This window comes from Macaca nemestrina, chromosome 14, assembly GCF_043159975.1.
Source record: "Macaca nemestrina isolate mMacNem1 chromosome 14, mMacNem.hap1, whole genome shotgun sequence".
NCBI lineage: Eukaryota > Metazoa > Chordata > Mammalia > Primates > Cercopithecidae > Macaca > Macaca nemestrina.
The window spans coordinates 111,214,385-111,237,896 of record NC_092138.1 but is presented as its reverse complement, the minus strand read 5'-3'; the positions used below and the strand labels follow the sequence as shown (position 1 = coordinate 111,237,896).

Below are 23,512 nucleotides of genomic sequence, written 5' to 3'. Positions count from 1 at the left end.
GGGAAAAAAAATATATATATATATATATATATATGTGCGTGTGTGTGTGTGTATGTATATATACACACACATATTTACCCTGGAGGCAAGAGTTCAGTTTCTGGAGTCTAGATGCCTATGGTTCATCCCAATCCTGCCACCTCCCAAATGGACTTTCTCTGAGCCTCAGTTTCCTCATCTGCCACATGGAGTGATGAGCTCTGTCAATCCCCAGTACTGCTCCCAGAAGTCAATGGCAGGCCGGGTGCAGTGGCTCACTCCTGTTTAATCCCACCACTTTGGGAGGCTGAGGCGGGTGGATCACTGAGGTCAGGAGCTCAAGACCAGTCTAGCCAACATGGTGAAACCCCAGCTCTACTAAAAATACAAAAATTAGCGGGGCGTGGTAGAGCACACCTGTAATCCCAGCTACTCAGGAGGCCGAGACAAGAGAATCGCTTGACTCCAGGAGGCAGAGGTTGCAGTGAGCTGAGATCATGCCACTGTACTCCAGCCTGGGTGACAGAGGGAGGCTCTGTCTCAAAAAAAAAAAAAAAAAAACAAACAAACATGGATTTGAAGCACCAAGGGCGAGCCTGTTGGGGGCCGAGCACCCACCGTGGCCAGGCCCTAGGGACACGGCCATGAACAAGGCCAAGCCAGCGAGCCCTCAGAGCCCCGGTGGGACACAGAGAGGGACGAAATGCTTACCTGCTGCATTTCATCCGTCATTGGCTGTCCCAGGGAGGCACAGGGCAGGGAACCCAGATGGGGGGGGCGGGTTTCAGTGGGGGAGGGGGAGGGGCAAGGAGATAACAGCCCAGCAGGCAGGGGGAGCAGCCTGGGCAAACATCAGGAAGCCCCCAAGACAAAGGTGAGTTCAAGGAACAAACAGCAGTTCAGGCTGGCCAGAGGGTAAAGGCCAAAGGTCAAAGGGCAGACGACGCCAGACTGCAGGGGTCAGCAGGGCCAGACTGAACCAGGCCTCGTAAGCACATAACTGTATCAAGGATGAGGACTTCACCCCAAGGTCCAGGGGGGGTTTAGCTGACGCCTGGCATGGTCAGGTTTTTGTTCAACAAAGATCCCTTTGGCTAGCGTGTGTGAAAGCAGGGAGAACATGTACGGATGGGGAATCTAGGGAGGCTTCATGGAGGAGGTGACTTGGGCTGAGCCTTGGGAGGGGCAGAGTTCAGATGGCCCAGCAAGGAAGGCAGGCATTCCAGGAAGCAGAGCCACAGGGGTGAAGACCTAGAAGGAGGGCGTTTCTGGGACACTCACCCAGGGAAGTGTAGAAGTGGAAAGTGAGAGCGGAAACTCAGCCGCAGGATGGGGCACCTCCCATCGAGGGCTCAGCAGAGCCAGGCGAGCCAGCATAGCTCTGCCCCATCTGCAGCTTGGACTTGAGGCAGGGAGGTGTAGGGAGTGGCCCTGGAGGCTCCTGGGGGTGCCTGGCCCTGCCAGCCTTGACTGGAAGGTCTCCAGGCTCACCGCCTCATGTCCCTACGTGCCGCCCCTGCAGCTCAGCCACCTTACAGGGTGAGCCTCCTGTCAGCTCCACATTCCACAACAACAGACTACGCCGCCCTCCTCCCCCAGGCCCAGCCCAGGCACCACTCATCCATTACAGGCCCCACTGATCCCTCACTGCCACTTTTCCATTTGCTCCATGACGTACGGCCTCGGAATCCTTATCACGGCCCTCCAGGCAGCTACGACTGATGAGAGCTGGCATCCAAGAGCAAACCCATTTGCCATCCCTGATCCAATCGAATCGATCATTTCATAGAAGGGGCGATGGAGCCCCAGCGAGGGGAAAGGACCTCTCAAGGTCACAGAAGGACTTTCCTATCCAAACCCTTCTCTTTGGTGAGCAGGGCCTGGAATCAATCCTTCAGGCCTTGGTGGTCCCTAAAGACGCAACTCAAAGTAAGGACCACCACCAACAAACACCCCAGCGCCACCCCCAACCCAGTTCCACTGAAACCACGTCAGTCCCGCAAGGACAAGGGCCACTGAACAAAAGCTGTCCAGATCCCATGCTCAGGGGCCCCTCCAAGTGCCCCCGTCCTGGGCAGCTGGACTGATGTCCCCATCAGCACAAAGCCCACACCCCCAGCCCCTCCACGGTTTGAGAAAAAGCAGCTACTCACCACTGCTGGACCTCCTTCTCGGTAACTGCAAGAGAAAAGAGAAAAGCAGGCTTTTAGCTCAGGGAAGGTGTCCCAGGAGATGGGCGCACATTCACTGGGGGGCCTCCCCTCCAGCCCTCCCTTCCCCATGGGCCATGTCCCTGGGCACCGGCCTGCTCTGGATGAAAAAATGCTCCCTTGGTGAGCAGTCCCAGCCAGGGGCTCTGCACCCACCACCCCAGCAGGGGACACTGGCCCCACCCCTTCCCAGTGCCCACGTGCTGCCTGCCACTGCCACTGCTGGGAGAGCCCCCAGGAACGCCCTGTGGCATTCAAGGGTTCGCTTCTCCCACAGCCCTTGCTTCCAGGCCAATATCTAAGACTTACTCTTTCCCATCTCTCAATCCCTGGGGACGGGATGTCAGGGAAGGCCCCGGCTTCCCCAGGCACTCAGCTGCCCCGCCTGTATGTGGGGGGGGGGGGGGGGGGAGGGGGGGAGGGGGGGCGGGGCGGGGCTGAAAACGGGCAGCTCTCAGCAGAACGGTGGACCACCCTCCCCTACATTCCCTCTCCGTGGTCAGCCCGGGCTCTTTCCCTGGCAAGACATGAACAGAGACGTGAAGCAAAAGCTGAAAGAGGCCACAGAGAGCGGCTGAGCCTGGAACCAAGCCCACATACCCATTCTTTACTGAGCCGTGAAACAAACAAAAATGGTTTTTCTGAAAAGCACAGAATCGTTTCAAGTTGGAACCAAATCAATGTTCTCTCTAAAGTCACCGAACAAGAACATCAAACCACCACCAAGGCCACCCTTGCTCCCCGCCTGTGTGAGCGCGGGACGGCTCCTCCTGCACTCCCTGCCTCGGGCGCCTCATCTGTAAAGTGGGCATCATAGTATCAGCGCCTGCCCCACACAGACTTCTTGTGGGGACTCGCTCATAAAGGCACGGAAGCTACTGGATCCCTGGGGATGCCAGACACCTGGAAAAGCCAGGCCTGGCATCAAAGAATGCAATTTTCCAAGAGAAAGTTTTGGCACAGGGTATGGGGTAGGGCCCTCAAATGTGCTCGATACTGACTTGTGAAATGAATGAATGAATGAATGAATGAATGAATGAATGAACACATGAACAGACAGGAAAGGGGTGTCAGGTGGAGTTCAGATGAGTAAAGGAACTGGAATCTATTCCCAGGGAAGTGGGAAGGAAGCCCAAAGAGGTGTCTCTGAATTGTTTGTGCCTGACCAGACTTGAGGAAGCCGCTTTTCAAAAACCACTCAAAGCAAGCTCGCAACAGCTGCCAAATACCAAGAGCCTGCCGCAAGCCCGAATCTGCGCCCAGGGCGGGCCTCTGTGCTTTGGCTCAGCAGCTCTTATGACAGCATGGAGGGAGGATGGCGTGACTCTGCCCTGGCTCCAAATGTGGAAACTGAGGCACAAAGAGATCAGGAAGTGGCAAGGCAAGGGTCTGACCTTAGGTCTGTGGCTCAGAACCTGGCAGCCAGGTTCCTGGGCAGGTTAGACGCCTCCACCCCCATGCTGGTCAGCCCTCTCCTCCCACAAGCCCAAATCAGAGATGGAGGAAGAGACCTGTCTGCAAGCAGGCCCCGGATAACAAGAGAAGAGGCAGGCTGGGCGTGGTGGCTCACGCCTGTAATCCCAGCACTTTGGGAGGCCGAGGCAGGCAGATCACAAGGTCAGGAGATCGAGACCATCCTGGCTAACACGGTGAAAGCCCGTCTCTACTAAAAATAAAAAACATTAGCCGGGCATGGTGGCATGTGCCTATAGTCCCAGCTACTCGAGAGGCTGAGGCAGGAGAATCGCTTGAATCCAGGAGGCAGAGCTTGCAGTGAGCCAAGATCGCTCCATTGCACTCCAGCCTGGGTGACAGAGCGAGACTGTCTCAAAAAAGAGAGAGAGAGAGAGAAGGCAACAGTGGGAGATGCTGGTTACCCAGAGGGCCTGGACTCAAAGAAAGCAATTTTCTGAGATAAAGTTTTGGCAAAGGGTATGGGGCAGAAAGGGGTTCAGGATTCGGCATGGGGGTGGAGAGGGAAGGTGTCCTTGGTCTGATCCAGGCTGGTTGCCTGGACCTCCCCCCACACCCGCTGTGATGGCAGCTGTGGCCGTGGGGCGGATGCTGGAAGCTCAAACCTGGATATACAGGCAACCCATCACAGTACCACCAGGAGCTCAGGGCCACAGGTGCTGAAGCCAGACCAGACCGCCTGGGTTCAAATCCGGCCCCACAGGGCACTGTGTGTCCTTGGGCAAATTGCTTCCCCTCTCTGAGCCTCAGTTTTCTCATCTGTGAAATGGGGCTGTTGGGGAAATTGAAGTGCTTGCCACTCCTCAGCTTCACAAAAACCCCACAGGGAGGTGTGACCCCGTTTTCCCAATGAGGAATGGAAGTTTTGACGGGTCTGCTTATTTGTCTGGGATCACCTGAGGTCCCTTTGCAGGAAACAGCAGAGCCAGGACTATGCCCCTAGAGATCAGGATGGAGGCCCAATTGGGTAAACCCCCTTGAGTCTGCATGACCTTGTGTGACCTTGGCAAGGGGTGGCAGCATTCGACATAAAGAGCAGGAGCTGGGTGGCATGGCCACTGCTGACCTCAGGCAGCCCTCACAGCGCCAGAGAGGGGCTTCCCTGGACCCCCAGCTCAGAAGTCCCACTCTCCCTTGACACCCCCCACCCATGTCTCCCAGCAGCCCTCCCCCAGGGTTCTGCCTCAGCCTCCGCGTCCTTCCTCACCCCCAACTACACTCCCAGGAAGCGGCAGGGAGGTGGGAGGAGGGCACATGACTTGGGCTCCCCCCATTAGAAAGGTCCCCTCACAGAACCCTGGGTGATCAGCAGGCGGCCCAGCCCCAGGGAACCGGAGCTAGGGTGGGGAAGAGAAGCCCTGCCCATGGTTTAAGCAGCGAATTGACCTTCAGGAAACAGTTGAGGCTGGCAGGTGTCCCCTGGCACCCAGCCAGGGCCCAGCAATCCTAACTGCTTCACTGCCTGGGGCCTTGGAGGGTCTTTTTTTTTTTTTTTTCTTGAGACAAAGTATTGCTCTGTCACCCAGGCTGGAGTGCAATGGTGCAATCTTGGCTCACTGCAACCTCCGCCTCCTGGGTTCAAGTGATCCTCGTGCCTCAGCCTCCCAAGCAGCTGGAACTACAGGCACACACAGCATCATGCCCAGCTAAGTTTTGTATGTTTAGTAGAGGCAGCGTTTCACATGTTGGCCAGGCTGGTCTCAAACTCCTGATCTCAAGTGATCAATCTGCCTTGGCCTCCCAAAGTGCTGGGATGACAGGCATGAGCCACCGCGCCCAGCCGTGGAGGGTCTTGAAGGACAGCAGGCAGGGGCACGTCTCTGGGGTCCTGGCCACCTGCCCCCAGCCCTCCTGCCAGCCAGGGAGTTCTGGCACGGGTCAGGCTGTCCTTTGTCCAAACCCCAGCCCGCTACTGAGCAGCTACCACCCCAACCTGGAGAGGAAGCTGAGCTGGGGGAGGTGACTGGAGGAATGCGCCCATGGTCACGCCCTCAGTCTGGGTTTGCCCATCACTAAGGCCTGTGTTCTCAACCATTCTGTCTGGGCTTCCAGAAGCTCGACTCTTCCAAGATCACCTTCGAGATCTTTCTCTGTCCAGCTATCCAGTGATTCACTCAGGATTTTTCTTGAAATCATCTCAATTTGCTTTTACTTAGCTGCTTAATCTAGCTTCAGCCTAAGCAATAATATCCACAAAGTTACCAGTAACTCTGCTGGTCATACCTTTTCTAATACACAACAAAAAAAATATAACAAATTCATTGGCCAGGCACGGTGGCTCATGCCTGTAATCCCAGCACTTTGGGAGGCCGAGGCGGGCGGATCACGAGGTCAGGAGATCGCGACCATCCTGGCTAACACGGTGAAACCCCGTCTCTACTAAAAATACAAAAAATTAGCCGGGTGTGGTGGCGGGCGCCTGTAGTTCCAGCTACTCTGGAGGCTGAGGCAGGAGAATGGCGTGAACCCGGGAGGCGGAGCTTGCAGTGAGCCGAGATCGAGCCACTGCACTCCAGCCTGGGTGACAGAGCGAGACTCCGTCTCAAAAAATAAATAAATAAATAAATAAAATAAAATAAAAATTATATATATATATATCAAATTCAAATAAAAAGCCACCGTCCTTGATCAAACCTGCCCTGCCTCCTTCGATTGAGAAACAGCCCAATATCGTGTACCCCTTAATTTGATGCAGTGGAAGGGCACGTTATCCGTGGCGGTCTCCCGCCAAAAACAATTAACCTGAGTCTAACCACAAGGACATAATCAGACAAATCCAGGCTGTGGGACGTTCTACAAGACAACTGACCAGGACTCTTCGAGTCAGGGCCAGGAAAGGCAAAGCAAGTCGGAGGATTGTTCCAGAGAGAGTCTAAACAGACGAGGCAACCAAATGTAACTCAAGATGCCTGGATCAGGTCCAGATGGGCAGGAAAAAACAGTTATCATGGCTGTCACTGGGCCATCTGGGAAGCCACCGCACTGTGGACTGGCGGACTGGCAATTAGGTGCTGCCATGGGGATGAGGTGAGGGGTGGTAACAGCACTGAGACTAATGCCCTTTCTCTTTTCTTTTTTTTTTTTTTTTTTTGAGGAGTCTCCCTCTGTCACCCAGGCTGGAGTGCAATGGTTGATCTTGGTTCACTGCAACCTCCACCTCCAGGGTTCAAGCGATTCTCCTGCCTCAGCCTCCCGAGTAGCTAAGATTACAGGCACCTGTTACCATGCCTGGCTAATTTTTGTATTTTTGGTAGAGACGGGGTTTCACCATGTTGGTCAGGCTGGTCCCAAACTCCTGACCTCAAGTGATCCATCCGCCTCGGCCTCCCAAAGTGCTGGGATTACAGGCATGAGACACTGCGCCCAGCTGTGGAGATGTGCCCTGAGCTATTCAGGGGTGAGGGTCAGGACGCCTGCAGCCTCTTGTGACATGGTTTAGAAATATACACACTCACATATATAGAAAGAGAGGGGACAGAGGCAGCAGAGCTGGGGACTCGAGGACACAGAGGCATTCCTACACCACCACATCAATGTTCCTCTTGACTTTTCAAAATAAAAAGTTGAGGGAAATGTTTGTCCTCTTCACCCCACAACCACTGTGCCTGCCTCCCCTCCCCACTGCACAATGCCAGGAGTTGGGGGGGGGGCCTGCCCAAAGTCCTGTGCCCCCAGCAGTTCCGACCAAGACAGGCACTGGGAGGGAAGGAGATGGGGGACAGTTTGGGGGTTCAGCTTCCCTTTGCCTCATCCTCCACCCAGATGCCAGAGTGACCTTCCCAGGCTCCGGCTCCCAGTCTGGCCCATTTTCCCCTCCTCCCAGAGCCTCCAACCGCATGTGAAATAAACAGGGCCTCTGCCTCTGCCTCCCTCGGTGGGTCTGGGCTCCAGGCTCCAAGCTCAAGGCTCAGGGCTCAGGAACACAGGCAGTCCTTGCACAGCTTATTCCCTGGGTCCCTGGCCCGCATCCTGACCCCACTGGGGTTCCTCTGACTGTTCCGGTCTCCAGGCCTTCGTGCTCTGCCTGGGACACTTCCTCACCTCACCTCTTCTGCCCAGGGAACCCCTATCCATCTTTCAAAGCCCAGCTGGGCCGGAGCGCGGTGGCTTATGCCTGTAAACCCAGCACTTTGGGAGGCCAAGGTGGGCAGATTACTCGAGGCCAGGAGTTTGAGACCAGCCTGGCCAACACGGCGAAACCCCGTCTCTACTAAAAATACAAAAATTAGAAGGGTGTGGTGGCGCACGCCTATAATCCCAGCCACTAAGGAGGCTGAAGCATGAGAATTGCTGGAACCCAGGAGGTAGAGGTTGTAGTGAGCTGAGATCACCACTGCACTGCACTCCAGCCTGGGTGACAGAGACTGTCTCCAAAAAAAAAAAAAAAAAAAAGCCCAGCTGGGTGGGGTGCCCCTCTTCTAGGAGGCCCTCCTGACCCTGCCTTGGCCCCTTGAGAGCCCCGTTCACATGAGGTCTATCTTCTCATGGGTTCCACAACAGAGGGCCAACGGGGGTCTGACTAAGGGGGTACCGGCTGGGCTGGGGGGGCAGTGGTGAAGTAGAGTGGTCCAGAGAGGGCCTTGGCCAGCCCGGCGAGCACTTCAGGCCAGGGTTCCCTCTGATCTGTGGTCTTGAATGAGTGACTCCGCATCTCTGAGCCTTGGTTTGCTCATCTGTAAAATGGGACTCAAGCGTCTAGGAGGAAGAGGAGGAACTTGTGCTCGGCCCAGTGTGTGCGAGATAGAAGCACTTCTCCCCCTCATCTTCCCAGCTGGACGCTGAGCCCACAGAGGCCCGGGTACCTCTCCTGGCCTATTCTAGCGTCACCCTCAGAGCCCAGCCCAGCACCCTGCACGCAGGGGACAGAGAATAACCCCTGCTGATCCCTCCATTGTCATCCAGCCACTGGGCTGGGTTTAGAACACGTCCTCAAACGTGTTTCTCACGCGTGGACCTTCACAATTTCATCTGATTTTGGCCAGTTTTTAAAACGAACTTTCTCCATCACACTCTGCCTCCAGGCCTGCAGGCCCAGGCTCATACCAAAACCAGGATTTGAAACTGGCAACGCGCCATGCTCACCACGGGGCCAGACAGTGAGACGCTCTGGGCTGGCATCCTGTCGGGGCCACTTGAAGGCTGGGTGATTCCAAACAAGTTTCTTAACCCCTCCGAACCTCCAAGTCCTCACCTGTAGGATGGGGTATAAACTCCTACCAGGCAGAGCCATTGTCAAGGTTGTCGAGGAGTGGATGGAGAAGTCACAGCCGACACAGGGCCCTGGGAGAGGGGGAGCTGGGCATCCACTCTACTCCCCTTCACTGACCCCCCAGAGAGCCAGGGCTGCAGAAGGGGAGGGCACCTGCAGGCTCAGAGCAGGGAGTGGCTCTTAGCCTTCGCCCCATCCCCACGCTCACAGACTCCAGGCCCATACCCCACAGCCAGGAAGCACCCTCAGCGCCCACAGCCTCCTTTCCACCCCAGCAGCGCTCCTGAGGTCCCCAGCTCCCCTACTCCAGCTCCTCCTCCCTTCCACACAGCTCTCATCTGCCAGGAACGAACACGAGAGCCAGTCCCAGGAGCCCAGGAGGATGTTGAGTCTGATTTTGATTTCCCTAAAGCAAAACACCTCTCTCCTGATTGAAGCTCAGCTCAAACATGGTGGGAGCAAAAGGCAGGGGCTGGCAGCCCCCTCCCGGCACCGGCTGCAGCTAGAGGCATGGAGGGCAGCCGGCCAGCCAATCCAGCCTCTTCCGCCATCCCTCCTGGGGCGGACCTGGCCCTGGATCCATCTCCAGGGACAAGGGCTTCCCGCGTGTCTCTGTACCTGCCCCCTAGCCCTCCACCACGGCTGAGGGAAAAACCACATCAGCAAGGGGGACTCTGGGTTTGAGCAGCACAAAAGCAGAAAGCAGGGCCTGGCCACGAATGACCCATCTTACTAAATCAGACAGTCCCCTCGGTCCTGACAGCTTTGATCACTGACTGTCCTCCTTCTAGAAGTGCAGCTGGCCTCAGAAGCTCCTCCCAGGCCCACGCCTCTCCTGTGCTCAACCTCCCAGCACCAGGGCCCCTCCAAGCGCCCAGCTCACACGCTCTCTGGGGGCAGCTCTGCTCCCCGCACCCCTCACTCCCAGTCTCCTCCCAGCTGGCCCCTCCTGCAGCTCAGCCCCCCGGCCAAGCTCCTCACCGATGGGGTCCAGGGGCCCCTCAGGCTCCACGTGGCCCAAAGGGATCCCCTGGGCCTCCTCCCAGGTATCCATCCTAAGATTTCCCTACAGGCAGTCCCGCACCAACTGCAGACAAGTCCCACCCAACCTGGCTGCCTCAAAAACACGAGAAAGCCTCCACTGTCCAGGGCTGGCTGGATGTTGCCCCTACACCACACCAGCTGCTGCGCCAGCCTCTTCTCAGTCCCCACCCCATCCCATTCTCCCATCCAGTCCCCACCCACAGCTGCCAGCATCCCTAATGTGGTCACATCCCTCCCCTCCTAGAACCCTCCTCCAGAGCCCCCAGTGCGTCTCCAGCCTCTCCAGCCTCACCCCTGCCCCTCTTCACAGCACCCTGAAGCTGTGTTCTCCCAGCAGCACCTGAGAAGCCCCTCGGTACCATCTCCTGAGAATGGGGGGCTCTGCCCCAAGCCCTCCCAGGGCAGCAACAGCACAGCTAAGTAAGACAGCGGAGGGAGTGTGCCGCCGGCCGCACCCTCCTGCCCCGGAGCCGGGCCCACCCCTGGGGAGGGGCAGTTCCTCATAACGAAGACGGTGGTGGTCTCTTGTGGGACCTGGACTCCAGGGATCTGACACTCCCTTGCTGTATGACCGTTTTTTCCCCCAGTTTGGGCCTCAGTTTCCCCATCTGTGAAAGGGGACATTACTGGCTGTGTCAACCATGGAGTTCTACACACTCGGAGTGGGGGAGGACAGAAAAGGGAGTGAAACACTTACCTGTGGGGTTCCCACCCGGGGTCCTGCTACACTCAAGGGCTGAGGAGCAGCCACCTGCTGCTCCAATCTTCCAGGTACCCCAAGCACCCAAAGCCTCAGGTCACTCCCCGCTCCCGCTGCAGCACCGGCTCCCGGGGGTCACAGCACCTCCCCGGAGTCACACGGCAGCATCGGGGATATATGCTGGTGTTCCTGGGACAGGCAGGGAGCCCTGGCTGCCCAACTTTGCTCCTGACCCAATGAGTGAACGTGGCCACGCACCCTCCCCTCTCTGTCCCATGAAAGAGCTCAACTCCTGAGACCTCCAGGCCCCCCAGCTCCCATGCTCCTCAAAGTGACCTTCAGGCAACAAGTAAATGAGGGGCTAGAGCGCCTCATCTCCCACGGACGACAGGCACCGTGTCCAGGAACAGCAGCCCCCGAGAGGGCTGGAGTGAGAACAGGAAGGTGGGCACAGGCTCTGGGCCAGACAACGTGGTCGGGTCCCAGACTCATTAACCCTGGACCTTGGACAAGGGCGGCAGCCTCTCTTCTAAAATGGAGTGCTCGGCAGCGCTGCCTCCAAGCTCAGAGTAACGTGACAGCAGACGCAGGAGCTGCCTGGCACGAGGCAGTCAGCATGATCATCACTGCTGTTGTACTTATTGCTCGATGCCCCTGCCAGGGTGAGAAGAGAGACCACCCCCTACTCCCAATCCCATACCTGTTTGCCACCACTGCCTGGCTAACGGGCGGCTGGGCCCCAGCACCGGGCCTGAGCTACCCCAGAAAGGAGGCCTGGCCTGCTGCCCAGAGCTCCCGGGCACTCCTGGCTGAGCAAAGCCACTGCTGCAGCCCCTCGCCCTGACCCACTCGCTGCACATTCCCCAGCCCTTCTGCCCTCCCCTCTGGGCTCCAGCCCCCTATCCTGTGTCCCCACTGTGGGAGTGGCGATCCAGTCTCCTTGGCAGTCACTGTCTCCACCCCAGTTCACCGAGTGCCGGCCAGGACTGGTCCAGCACTGGGCTGGGGCACACAGCGGCCGGCAGGAAAGGTAGGCAGGCCCTGTCTACTCTGCTGCCCCTTCTGAGCAGGCCGCCCGCCAGGGCCATCAGACTGCCATGCGCGGCGGTGAGCAGCTGTGACGGCCGCTGTCGCCATCGGGTGCTGACTGTGATCTGCCCGGCACCAGCCCGAACCCTCATTTCATTAAAGTCTCACACAGCCCAGGGGGCCACGGGCTGTTGCTGTGTCTGTCTCAGGATGAGGCACCTGGGTTCATCAGGGGAGCCCCATGCCCACAGCCATCCAGATGACCAGGCTCTGACCACCCCCCACTGGCCCCCACCTCCCTACCTTACATCTCCACGGCTGCCTCGCCTCCATGGAAGAGAGGCCGGAGCCTCCGGGCTGGCGGGAGGAAGGCTGAGCACTCGAGTGGGGGGTATTTCACCTGCTGGGGGATCTCCCGGCCCACAAGGCCTGTCTTCAGGAATGGCGAGTAGATGGCAGGTCCCTGGCCCCAGAGGGCAGACTTGGGCCAGGGCCAGGTGACCTTCTGGCCCAGCTCCTGGGACTTGCTCTTCACCAGTCTGTGCCCAGGCCTGGCTCCCCTGCCCGAGGACCCCTAAAGCCAGGCTTTCGGCTTGGGACACACAGTTCAGCAGGGATCACCCAGAGCCTTTGCATAGACGGGTCTATCCAGTCGCTGCGTGGCCTGGGTCAGCATGCTCCCTACCCCGCTGTCAGGGGCCAAAGAGAGGATACAGGTCACAAGCACCAAGCCCAGCACATGGTGGGCGCCCTAGAGATGCTGTGCTGATGAGGAGTGGTGGGGTCTGAATAAAAAGTCAGAGGGCAGCCAGGCGCGGTGGCTCACGCCTGTAATCCCAGCACTTTGGGAGGCCGAGGAGGGCAGATCACGAGGTCAGGAGATCAAGACCATCCTGGCTAACACGGTGAAACCCCATCTCTACTAAAAAATACAAAAAATTAGCTGGGCGAGGTGGCGGGCGCCTGTAGTCCCAGCTACTCGGGAGGCTGAGGCAGGAGAATGGCGTGAACCTGGGAGGCAGAGCTTGCAGTGAGCCCAGATCGCACCACTGCACTCCAGCTTGGGCGACAGAGCGAGACTCCGTCTCAAAAAAATATAATAATAATAAATAAAAAGTCAGAGGGCCAGGCTTTGGGCCAGACACCAAGATGGGAAGCTGTTGCCACTACTGCAGGAAGGGGAGCCAGGCAGGAGGCTGCTGAGAGCCGCTCAGATTCAAAATCAAAGCCCCGTTTCCCTCTCAGTCCCTCGGGATCCTCCCCGAGGCCCTGTGCTGACAGGTGGGGGTCCCTGCCAGCCCACTTCGAAGAAACTGAGGTTTCACAGAGAGGCAAAGCACTTGACCGAGATCACACAGTCAGGGGTGGAGGAGTGGAGATGGAGGCCAGGTTTATAGAGTCCAGAGTCCGGGCTCAGGAAGGCTTTAGCCGGGAGACACCATCCCCAAGGATGATCCTGCCCATCCCCCAACACGCTCTCAAAGGATGATCCTGCCCACCTCTCGCCCGATCTCAAAGAGTTACTGAATCTTTGGCATCTCTGACGCCCCAACAAAGTGCCGTTGGTGCTGCCAGGCAAAGGTCCTCAGTACCTGCTGATCTGTTAACTTGCTTTGACCAGCTGAGGGATGCAGATCAAGTCACACTGACATAGGTTCAAATCCCAGTTCCACCACATTCCAGCTGTGTGACATTGGACAAGTCGGTTAACCTCTCTGAGCCTTGGTTTTCCCATCAGAAAACTAAGGGCGATAAAACCTACCATAGTTACATACGTAGAAAAAAATGGAAAAGAACCAGGTGAAAATGCACACGGTGGCCTCAGAGAAGCTGTATCAGAAACAGTTTTGTTCTCTCTCTGTGAGTGCCTGCTTTTGTCCGATTTTGACCTTCCCCAACGGCTGGGTGCTCCACGGGGGAGGATCTATGTCTGCCTAAGTTGCAGCCAAATGGTAGCATCTGGCATGTAGTAGGTGCTCAGTGTATGTGTGTTCTCACAGAATGCATGTTCTTGTTTTAGGTGGGTAAGTTGGAAAGTAGACAGGGCTACTTTTATTTTCTAAAACCCAAAGTGATTCCTGGCTAGTAAAGGAACTTGTTCCAGTGACCACACATATTCTCTCTCTCTCTTTTGCATAAACATACAAGAACTGCCCCTTGGCTCAAGCCATCTTTCCCGCCAGAGTCAGCTCAGAATCTTCCAAAACGGAGTCAGCCACATCTTCTGCCTCTTCGGGGTCTTCGAGACCTTGGGAAGGTCTTTTTTTTTTTTTTTTTTTTTTTTGAGACACAGTCTATCTTCTAACTCTGTCACCCAGGCTGGAGCGCAGTGGCACGATCTCAGGTCACAGCAACCTCCACCTTCTGGGTTCAAGCAGGTTCAATGAATTATCCTGCCTCAGCCTCCCGAGTAGCTGGAATTACAGGCACGTACCACCACACCCGGCTAATTTTTGTATTTTTAGTAGAGACGGGGTTTCACCATGTTGACTAGGCTGGTCTCGAACTACTGACCTCAAGTGATCAGCCCACCTCGGTCTCTCAAAATCCTGGGATTATAGGCGTGAGCCACTGTGGCTGGCCAAGACCCTGGGGAAATCTTTGTGTGTGGAGTTTTCTCAAGATTCCTGGTGGGGACCCTCTCAAACATTTCAGAGCTGAGTCCAGCACTCAGGGATTCCGATCAGTCCCATTCTACAAGCATTTCCCAAACACTGCCAAGGTCAGACATTATGGAAGGCACTGACGCAACTGACCTACTCAACAGAAAGGGTCTCTGTCTAAACTGACTCATTCTTTAGCCCCTGTGTGACCTTGGGCAGCTAAATTCACCTCTCTGAGCCTCAGTTTCCTTAGCTGTAAAATGGGAATAGTGGTGGTCACAATACCTTTCTTGCAGGGTGGTTAAAGGAACAAACAGGATTTTCACCCCTTCCTTCATCCAGCAATTAATTTCTGAGCATTCTCAATGGGTCAGAACCTGAGACAGGCTCCAGGGACACAGCAATGACCTAGACACAGGTTCCTGTCCTCTGAGTCCCTGATACAACAGGGGAGACACACCCTGTTAGCACACACCCACACAGCTGTCTATCTGTCATAATAAGAAAGGAAAGCTCAGCTAGGCCCAGTGGCTCATGCCTGTAATTCCAGTACTTTGGGAGACCAAGAAGGGCGGATCACCAGAGGTCAGGAGTTTGAGACCAGCCTGGTCAACATGGCAAAACCAGGCACGGTGGTGGGCGCCTGTAATCCCAGCTACTCGGGAGGCTGAGGCAGGAGGATCGCTTGAACCCGGGAGGTGGAGGTTGCAGTGAGCCAAGATTGCACCACCATGCTCCAGCTTGGGTGACAAAGTGAGACCCTGTCTCAAAAAAAATTAAAAAGGAAAGAGGCCAGGTACAGTGGCTCACCCCTGTAATCCCAGCACTTTGGGAGGCCAAGAAGGTGGGCGAATCACCTGAGGTTGGGAGTTCGAGACCAGCCTGACCAACATGGAGAAACCCCGTCTCTACTAAAAATACAAAATTAGGGCATGGTGGTGCATGCCTGTAATTCCAGCTACTCAGGGGGCTGAGGCAGGAGAATCACTTGAACCCGGGAGACAGAGGTTGCAGTGAGCTGAGATCGAGCCATGGCACTCCAGCCGGGGCAACAATAGCAAAACTCCGTCTTAAAAAAAAAAAAAAAAAAAAGGAAAGTTCAGGGTTAATGAAAATGTGAAGCAGGAACCCAAGCTAGCCTAGGGGGTCAGGCGTGCTCCCCGAGGAAAGGGCTGGTGTGTAGGCCTTAGCCAGGCAAAGAGGAAAAGCAGCACTTTCCAGGAGAGGCTGCAGGTCCAAGGCTCAGAGGCCATCCAGAGCCTGGTGAGTTCAGGAACCACAAGAAGCCACATGGCACTAGAACAAAGCCTTATCCAGAGGGCAGCGTGGTGTGGTCCAGGAGGAGAGAACACAGCAAGTATCCCAAAATGTTAACAATTGCCACTCTCATAAATACAGGTGTCACAGCACCCAAAGACAAGGCCAGATGGCCAGGGCCAATAACAGGGGCACCCCGCAGGGGCAGGGCCTGCAAGAAGCCGAGCGGGCCATCACCCCCCATCCCCCCCCTTAGGATCACGTGGCATCTGCCTCCCCGATCCTAGTCCCCACATTCCTGCTTCAGTCCTAGCCCTCCAGGGCTCCCCACCCCAGCCCCAGGAAGGGGTGGGAGACACACAGGTGGTCTCCATCACATGTCAGGCAGAAGCCAAATTGGTCACAGAAGCCACACGGTCACACCTAATGTCACAGCCAGTAGAGCAGGGAGCCCTCTGGATGGAAGCACTGAGAGGCTCCCAAGATGGAACAGAGGTGAGAGGTGAAGAGAGACCCCAGGGAAGGTGCAAGCCCCCCACACAGGGAGAGATGGAGACGGCAGTAGCAGGGGTGGCAGGGACGCAGAGACTGGGCGGCGGCGGCACACAGGGGTGGAACCAGCGTGTCGGCGACCGCCGCACCTCCCCTCCCAGAATGCTGTGGATCTGCTCCTGGAACACCACCGAGGTCTGGCCCCTGAGCTGCGCTGGGGCAGAGCGGCTCCTGCAGGGACCACGGGAGGTTCTAGGGCATGCGTTCCAGGGCGACTGGCCGGGAGGGTTGGCGAGGGCTGCTGCTGGAGCCCAGGCAGCCCCAGCCAGCAGCAGACAGCAGCCCTGACTCCAGCTCTGGCCCTTTAAGAGCGGAGGGCGGAGGCTCGGCCCTGACCTGCCCTCCTGGAGGAGGCACAGAGTGACTCATCAGGGTCCTTGTCACGGTGCTCGGAGAGCAGGAGGACTCGGGGATGGCGGCGATGGGGCACAGAGAGGCGCAGACGTGGGCCCATCAGCCTGGCCGGAGCTCACTGGAGGCCGGACCGTGACCTTGACTGGGATGCCTGCCGGTGCGTCCCTGGGCAAGGCCCCTCGTCTCCTGGGTGTGCCATGTGGCCTCACATTGCTCCCCTGCTTTCCGAGACACCCCTCCTGCGGAGCCCCTGCCCTGCTGGGTCAGCCGACAGCTCTGAGGGGCCAACCCACTGCCTGCCCCGCCTCTCCGCCTCTCCAGGTACCTCCTAAAGCAGGGGCCACCAGCAACCCCCCTCCACAACGAGGAAACCACAGCTTGGAGAGGCCAAGGGACTTCCACGGATCTGCTCCTAGCCACATAAGCTCATCTCTGAGCTGCCCAATCGCTTGAGTGCCCCTCATGCTTGGAGCCAGCCTAAGCATAGCATGGGCCCTCCCGCCATCAGGGCACTCTTGCCATCAGCGCCTCACGGCCTCAGGCCTTCTATGCTGCAGTCACCGTGCAATTTCACGTTCCCAGAGTTGCCAAACCTTGACAGCTCCTTGGGACCCTCTCAGAGTTTCCATCCAGAGGGCTCCCTGCTCTACTGGCTGTGACATTAGGTGTGACCGTGTGGTTTCTGTGACCAGTTTGGCTTCTGCCTGAGCTGTGATGGAGAACAGCTCTGTGTCCCCCACCCCTTCCTGGGCTGGGGGTTGGGGAGTCCTGGAAGGTGAGGACTGACCTGAAACATGCTGTTCCTGCTGCCTGAAGCACTCTCATTGTCCCCCACAAAAACCCTCCCTGCAAACTTCTCATCTCCCTAAAGCAGTACTGTCAAATTCAACAAACAAAAACACAGGTACCCTGTTAAGTTCACATATCAGATAAACAGGAAATCATTTTTTAGTATGTCTGGCAACCCTAGCCCTGGGTCTCAACTACAATATTACCTCCTCCGGGAAGCCCTCCCAGATGCACCCCAGACCAGGGAGATTCCCAGTCCATTGTGCAAAGCCCTGTCTTGACGCTTATCCTAGCCTGACATCTGCCTCCCCGCCAAACTGTGAATGCCAGCAGGGCCAGAAATCCAGCCAGCTAGCCTGCCCTGTGTCCGCAGCATCCACAGGGCCTAACACGAGGCAGCTGCTCCAGAAACACTCTCTGAATCAAGGAGTCAGGGCTGGCAAGGTGGCCCAGGAACCGCTTTGGCCAGACACACCCCCTACAGGACCCAGGCCTCCCCGCTGCTCCCTGCTGGCTGGGTCTCCTTCCCTGAGAGGCACCTAGATCTCTTCTCAAGGCCGTCCCCAGCTCCACAGAACCGGAGCCGGGGAGTCATAGCTGGGGCACCTAGGCAGGCTCCGCTCAGCAATCCTGACAGCTGCTCTTTGTTTTAATTGAGATCATGTTCTGCTCCGGCGCAGCAAAGGCCTCATCACAGGAAGCCTGAAGGCAATAATGGCCCGGCAAGGCCGTGTGGGCTGCTGGGCGCGCAGGGGGTGGTGGGACCACCGGCTGAGGGGCAGAAACCCGGCCAGTGCAGGCTTTGAGCTCTGGAGCTCCTCCTGTGCCCAGCACACACACCATATATTTTTGAACAGAAGGAAAGCATTCGCTCTTTCCCCCACAGTGCCAAAAATAGCCCCAGCTCCTGCCTTTGAACAGGAATCTTTCGGTTCCTACAAAGAGGCAGGAGCAGGGCCGGGAGGAGGGGCCTTGCTGGCTGGCTGGCGGCTTGGACCCCTTCTCAACTCCCCAAGCCCAGCAGGTGAGAGGGGTCTGGGGTCTTCACGAGGTCTGGCCAGCTGGGGCCCAGCCTCCCCACACCCCACTTCTCAGGATCCCCCAGCTGCGAAGGAAACCCCCCCTCCCCCAGCCCAGGAGGTAGGAGGGGGCTGGACAGAAACAGAAAGCAAAGCCCAAGATGGATCAGAAGGAACTTCATTCATTGGCTTTTGCTCGTTTCTGTACTTGTTTTCTCATTCATTCCAACAATATGCGCAGGCTCTGTTCTAGGAGCGGGGGCTACTCCGGCAACCACGCAATGAGATGCAGTCATGCAATAAGATGCAGTCGGTCCTCACAGCTCCCAGCTGAATCAAGGGGGACGGTGAAGCATGTCCTCACCGCCAGGACTGAGGAGGAGGCCGGGCCCAGGGACACCTCCCCTGGAAGTAACCTTGGGCTTTGGAAGGAGTGTGGACAAGGATGGGTCCCACCCATGGCCAGTGGGAGGAGGCAGAGGGCTGGGTCCGATGAAAAGGTGCCTGCTGGGATGGCGGGGTGCAGTGGCTCACGCCTGTAATCCCAGCACTTTAGGAGGCCGAGGCAGGCGGATCAAGGTCAGGAGATCAAGACCACCCTGGCCAACATGGTGAAACCCCATCTCTACTGAAATACAAAAAAAAAAATCAGCCGGGTGAGGTGGCAGGCGTCTGGAATCCCAGCTACTTGGGAGGCTGAGGCAAGAGAATTGCTTGAACCTGGGAGGCAGAGGTTGTAGTGAGCTGAGATCGCGCCATTGCACTCCAGCCTGGGTGACAGAGTGAGACTCTGTCTCAAAATAAAAAAAGAAAAAGAAAGAAAAGGTGCCTCTGGGCTGCCGCAGCACCCTGCATGGCTCCCTTATCCAACGTGGCAAAGGCATTGTCTTCCTGTTTTATAGGTGAAGGCACTGGGACGCATCAGGAGGGATTAAAAGCCTGGGATGTGCCGTGCCAGGCCCTGTCACCAATGTTTTCGCATGAATCCCACCCATAATCCTGGGAAGCATCTGCCCATTTCACAGATGAAGTCTGAGGGCTCGGTGGGAAAGGCCAGACCAAGGTCCCAGAGCTAACGAGTAGAGGAGATGGGATTTGAATCCAGGCCCGTGGATTCCCTGAGAGGAGCTCTGGACACCAGACCACCAGAAAAGCCATCTTGGCTCAGCATCCCTCTCCCAATTCTGCAGAGATTCAGCGAAGGAAGTGGTCACAGGGCTAGAAGTGGAGATCGAAAGATTTGAACCCAACTCTGTTTGGTTCCAGGTCTAGGGCTCTTTCTGTTTCCCATAGCAGAAGAAAGAAAAGAAAAGAGGCCGGGCATGGTGGCTCACACCTGTAATCCTAGCACTTTGGGAGGCTGAGGCGGGAGGATCACGAGGTCAGGAGACCATCCTGGCTAACACGGTGAAACCCTGTCTCTACTAAAAAATACAAAAAAAATTAGCCGGGCGAGGTGGCGGGCACCTGTAGTCCCAGCTACTCAGGAGGCTGAGGCAGGAGAATGGCGTGAACCCAGGAGGCAGAGCTTGCAGTGAGCCAAGATTGAGCCACTGCACTCCAGCCTGGGTGACAGAGCGAGACTCTGTCTCGAAAAAAAAAAAAAGAAGAAGAAGAAGGAGGAAGGTAAAAAGAAAAGGAAAGGAGAAAAGAAAAGGAAGGAAAAGAAAGAAAGAAAAGGAAGGAAGAGAAAGAAAAGAAAGAAAGAAACGAAAGAAAAAGAAAGAAAGAAAGAAAGAAAGAAAGAAAGAAAGAAAGAAAGAAAGAAAGAAAGAAAGAAAGAAAGAAAGAAAGAAAAGAAAAAAGAAGAGAAAAGAAAAGAAAAGAAAAGAAAGGAAAGAAAAGAAAAGAAAAGGAAGGAGGGAAGGAAGGAAAGAAGGAAGGAAGGAAGGACTTTCCATCCCCAAAGGCCAGGGCTGTGGGGGAGCCAGGGTGGCCATGGCCCCACAGCTGGGGAGAGAGAAAGGCACGCTGAACCCACTTCCCTGCTGAAAACTCCAGCCTGAAATCAAAAGGCAGAGTGTGCTATTTCTGCCTTGGGTTAAACATTCCTCAAAGCCACATTCCTCCCGCCCTCCCCCTGCTCCCCTGCCAGGGAATTCAGAGCACAGTGGCCTGGACGCCTCCCCAGCTTCCTGGGGCCCCCTCGGTGGCTCAGAAGTGCCAAAGCCAGCAGCTGCCCTGCACCCCCTCCTGGGCAAGGAGTTCCTCCCCCCGGCCGCATGGTCAGGGCACCTGGAGCTGAGAAATGGTGACATCACATCTCACAGAGAGTGGAACAGATGGGGAGACTGCAGCCCTGAGAGGGGCAGCCAGAGGCCACATCAAGCCAGGCTGGAACCAGGACCCGACTCTCAACTCCCTGGTTGTCCCCCTTCCCCAACAGACTGCAGGACAGGAGCACAGGCAGGTCCTATCCTGGTCACCAGGGAGAGCAAACCACAGCACTGTAGGGAAAAACTCTTCGGGAAGATCCCAGCCTTCTGCAGAGGCGAGGACACCCTGGGCCACACACCCCACGGACACCAAAGACCACAAGATGTGGCCCAGACCTCAAGGAGCTACAAGTCACAGGGGTCCCCTTGGCCACCATGCCCCCAAGCCCACACTGCACCCGTGAGGACTTGGCCTCTTTCTCTGTCAGACAGATACCTCCGAAGGCACCTGGGTTGAGCCAGGCACAGGGCAGGGCAGGACGGCCAGGGGCATTCGGTCCTCACCACCTTGTCCGGGACAAGGCTTCCCAGGAGCAGGGATGGTGCCAGTGCCGTAAGATGGGGGTACGTTGCTCCTGAGTTCCCAGGGCGGGAGGATCACCGTTGAGACCAGCCCAGTGCCCACACATGGTCAGCACCTGAACCTCCACTAGGATGCGTGGAGGCTGAGGAAGGCGTTGAGGCCAGGGCACCGCTGCACCACACACTCCTATCAGCACCTCTCCTCCCGCTGCCTTTCCACAAGGCCTCAGCTCTGCCTTCTTCCTGGAGGATGCCAAGGCCGAGGCTGCTCCAAATCCCCCGCAGGAGGCAGAACCTCTGGAACCAGTGGGAAGGATCCCATTCACCACAAACGTCACACCCAGCCCAGGAGTCCAGGATGCCTGGCCAGTGTCTGATGCTCCAGCAGCGGCTTGGATGCTCCCAGGGACGGGGCACTCCCTCCCCTTGGCAGGGAACTCTAAGGTTTTGAGACTCACAGAGACGGCGGCAGGCGGGCGCCTGGTGGGAAGGGCGTGGCTCTGGCAACATAAAGATCTAAGCCTGAACCCCGACTGGCCATCCACTGGCTGGCTGGGGGGACTTGGACGTGTCCCTGAACTTGCCTGGGGCTCCCTTTCTTCATCTGTAAAATGGGTATAAGAGTCCTTACTCCCAGGGCTTTGGTGAGAGGGCAGCACTCAGCACTCCTGGCCCCGAGTGCCCATTGGGTAAACGGTGGTTGTCATTGCTGTCATCTCCCCCCAACCACAATACTCCCCCACTACCTCAGGGAGTGGCAGCTTATCACCTGGTCCCAGACCTGGCAGCTGAGCACCCAGCCTTTGGTGCAGTTCCCGGCCTGTCTGTGCCTCCCTCCCCAGCGCCCCCCACCTCCAGGCACACCTACATTTACAACCTGTACAGCACTGCCCTCACACACCACCACACGCGTGCGCACAGGCGTGCCCGGCTCACCCACTCCTGACACACGCCGTGACCCCGTCACTCACGCTCGGAGCGTGCCCACGTGAATTGGGACTTGCCCACGTGCCCCGCAGCACCCGCCCTGCCTGCAACACCCACACCAGGCACCCAGGCCTGCTCACGCTCACCTGCACACCTCCGTGGCGGCTCCCTGGCACCTCCACCAAGCAGGGACCCCTCACCGCGGCCCAGGGCTTCAGTGTGAGGACTCCAGGCTGACAGGGGACGGGGGTCAGACCCCAATGGCACCACTCTCCAGCCTTGGGACCATGAGCCAGCTCTCGTCCACTCTGAGCCTCTATTTCCTCATCTGCAAAACGGGAACCCCACAGGGCTCCTGGGTGGAGTTGGTGAGGAACACACATGAACACCAAGGACGGGCCTGGGTCACATAGAACGTGCCTAATACCAGACTCTCACCATAGCGACAGCCCCTGACCGTCCCGCGCTGTGGCTCGCAGATCCTCCACCACCACCACGAGCAAAGGGAGTGCCGAGATGAGCCACCAAGTTCAACGTCTGTTATTCCTAACCCCACACACAGCTCTCCGTAGTAGAAGCCCCCATCCCCAACTCCCAGATAAGAAAACTAAGGCATCGAGAGACTAAGAACCATGCCTGAGGCTGAGAAGATCCAGGGGCCTGGGTCTTGAACACCAGAGCCCAAGCACACTCCATCCCTGGGGCCCTGACATACCTTCTCCACTGGGTCTCACTAGCTGGCAATTTGAACATTGTACAGAAAGGGAAACTGAGTCCCAGAGGGAACCAGTGACTCCAAAGCCACTGTCCAGGCCATGATGGTCCTGGGACTGAAGCCCAGGCAGGCTGCTGTCCATCCTCTGAGCCCCTGGGCACAAAGGAGCCTACAAGTCAGTCTGCCACAACCACCTCTCCCTCCCCAAGTCACCAAGCCAGGAGCTGGATACAGAACAACCCAGCCACCAACACAGCCGGACCACCACAGAGGCCCTCCACGTTTGCCACTCAATCCCAATTCAGCCAAGAGCCTGTGACAGCTCACTCTGTGACTGCCCAGCAGAGTGGCCAAGAACAGCTGTCCCTGACATGGCCGGTCCAGCAGCCTCCTCCCTGGGAGAGCATTTACTGAGCACTTACTATGTGCAGATCCCTGTGCGTCCATCCCTGTCTCATGCACAAGGGACCTCAGAGCTCAGAGACATAAGGAGCTGGCCAGGATCGCCCAGCCAGGAAACAGAACTGACCTTCAAGCCCTCAGCACCTGCTGTTCTGCCCTCGGTCAGAATATGACCCCAATCTCAAGTTACCTAGAAACGCTGCAAGGTAATCTCTGACACTCTCTGCCCTGGAAAACAGATCACACACGGAATGTGAAAATGGATTCATCTTGTTATGACCATAATGACGATGTGCTTTTTAATTTATATTGGCTTTTTTTTTTCTTACCAGAGTGCTAGAGATATTTGGGGCAAGATGAACCCCAGCAGAAGACTTCAATGAAGAAGTCAAGACATCCCTAGGCCAGGCGTGGTGGCTCAGGCCTGTAATCCCAGCACTTTGGGAGGCCAAGGTGGGTGGACCACTTGAGGCCCGGAGTTTGAGACCAACCTGGCCAAAATGTCAAAACCA

The 23,512-nt window shown here is 56.8% G+C and overlaps 1 protein-coding gene across 2 annotated transcripts in view; it reads right to left on the bottom strand.

Moving 5' to 3' along the window:
- LOC105464031 (neuronal calcium sensor 1) overlaps positions 1–23,512 on the bottom strand; it is a 64,837-nt gene that overhangs the window by 34,890 nt on the left and 6,435 nt on the right. For both annotated transcript variants that reach the window (XM_011711648.2, XM_071078433.1), the window contains exon 2: positions 2,133–2,157. In XM_011711648.2, the coding sequence (XP_011709950.1) occupies positions 2,133–2,157 (25 nt within the window). The remainder of the gene's footprint in view (positions 1–2,132; positions 2,158–23,512) is intronic.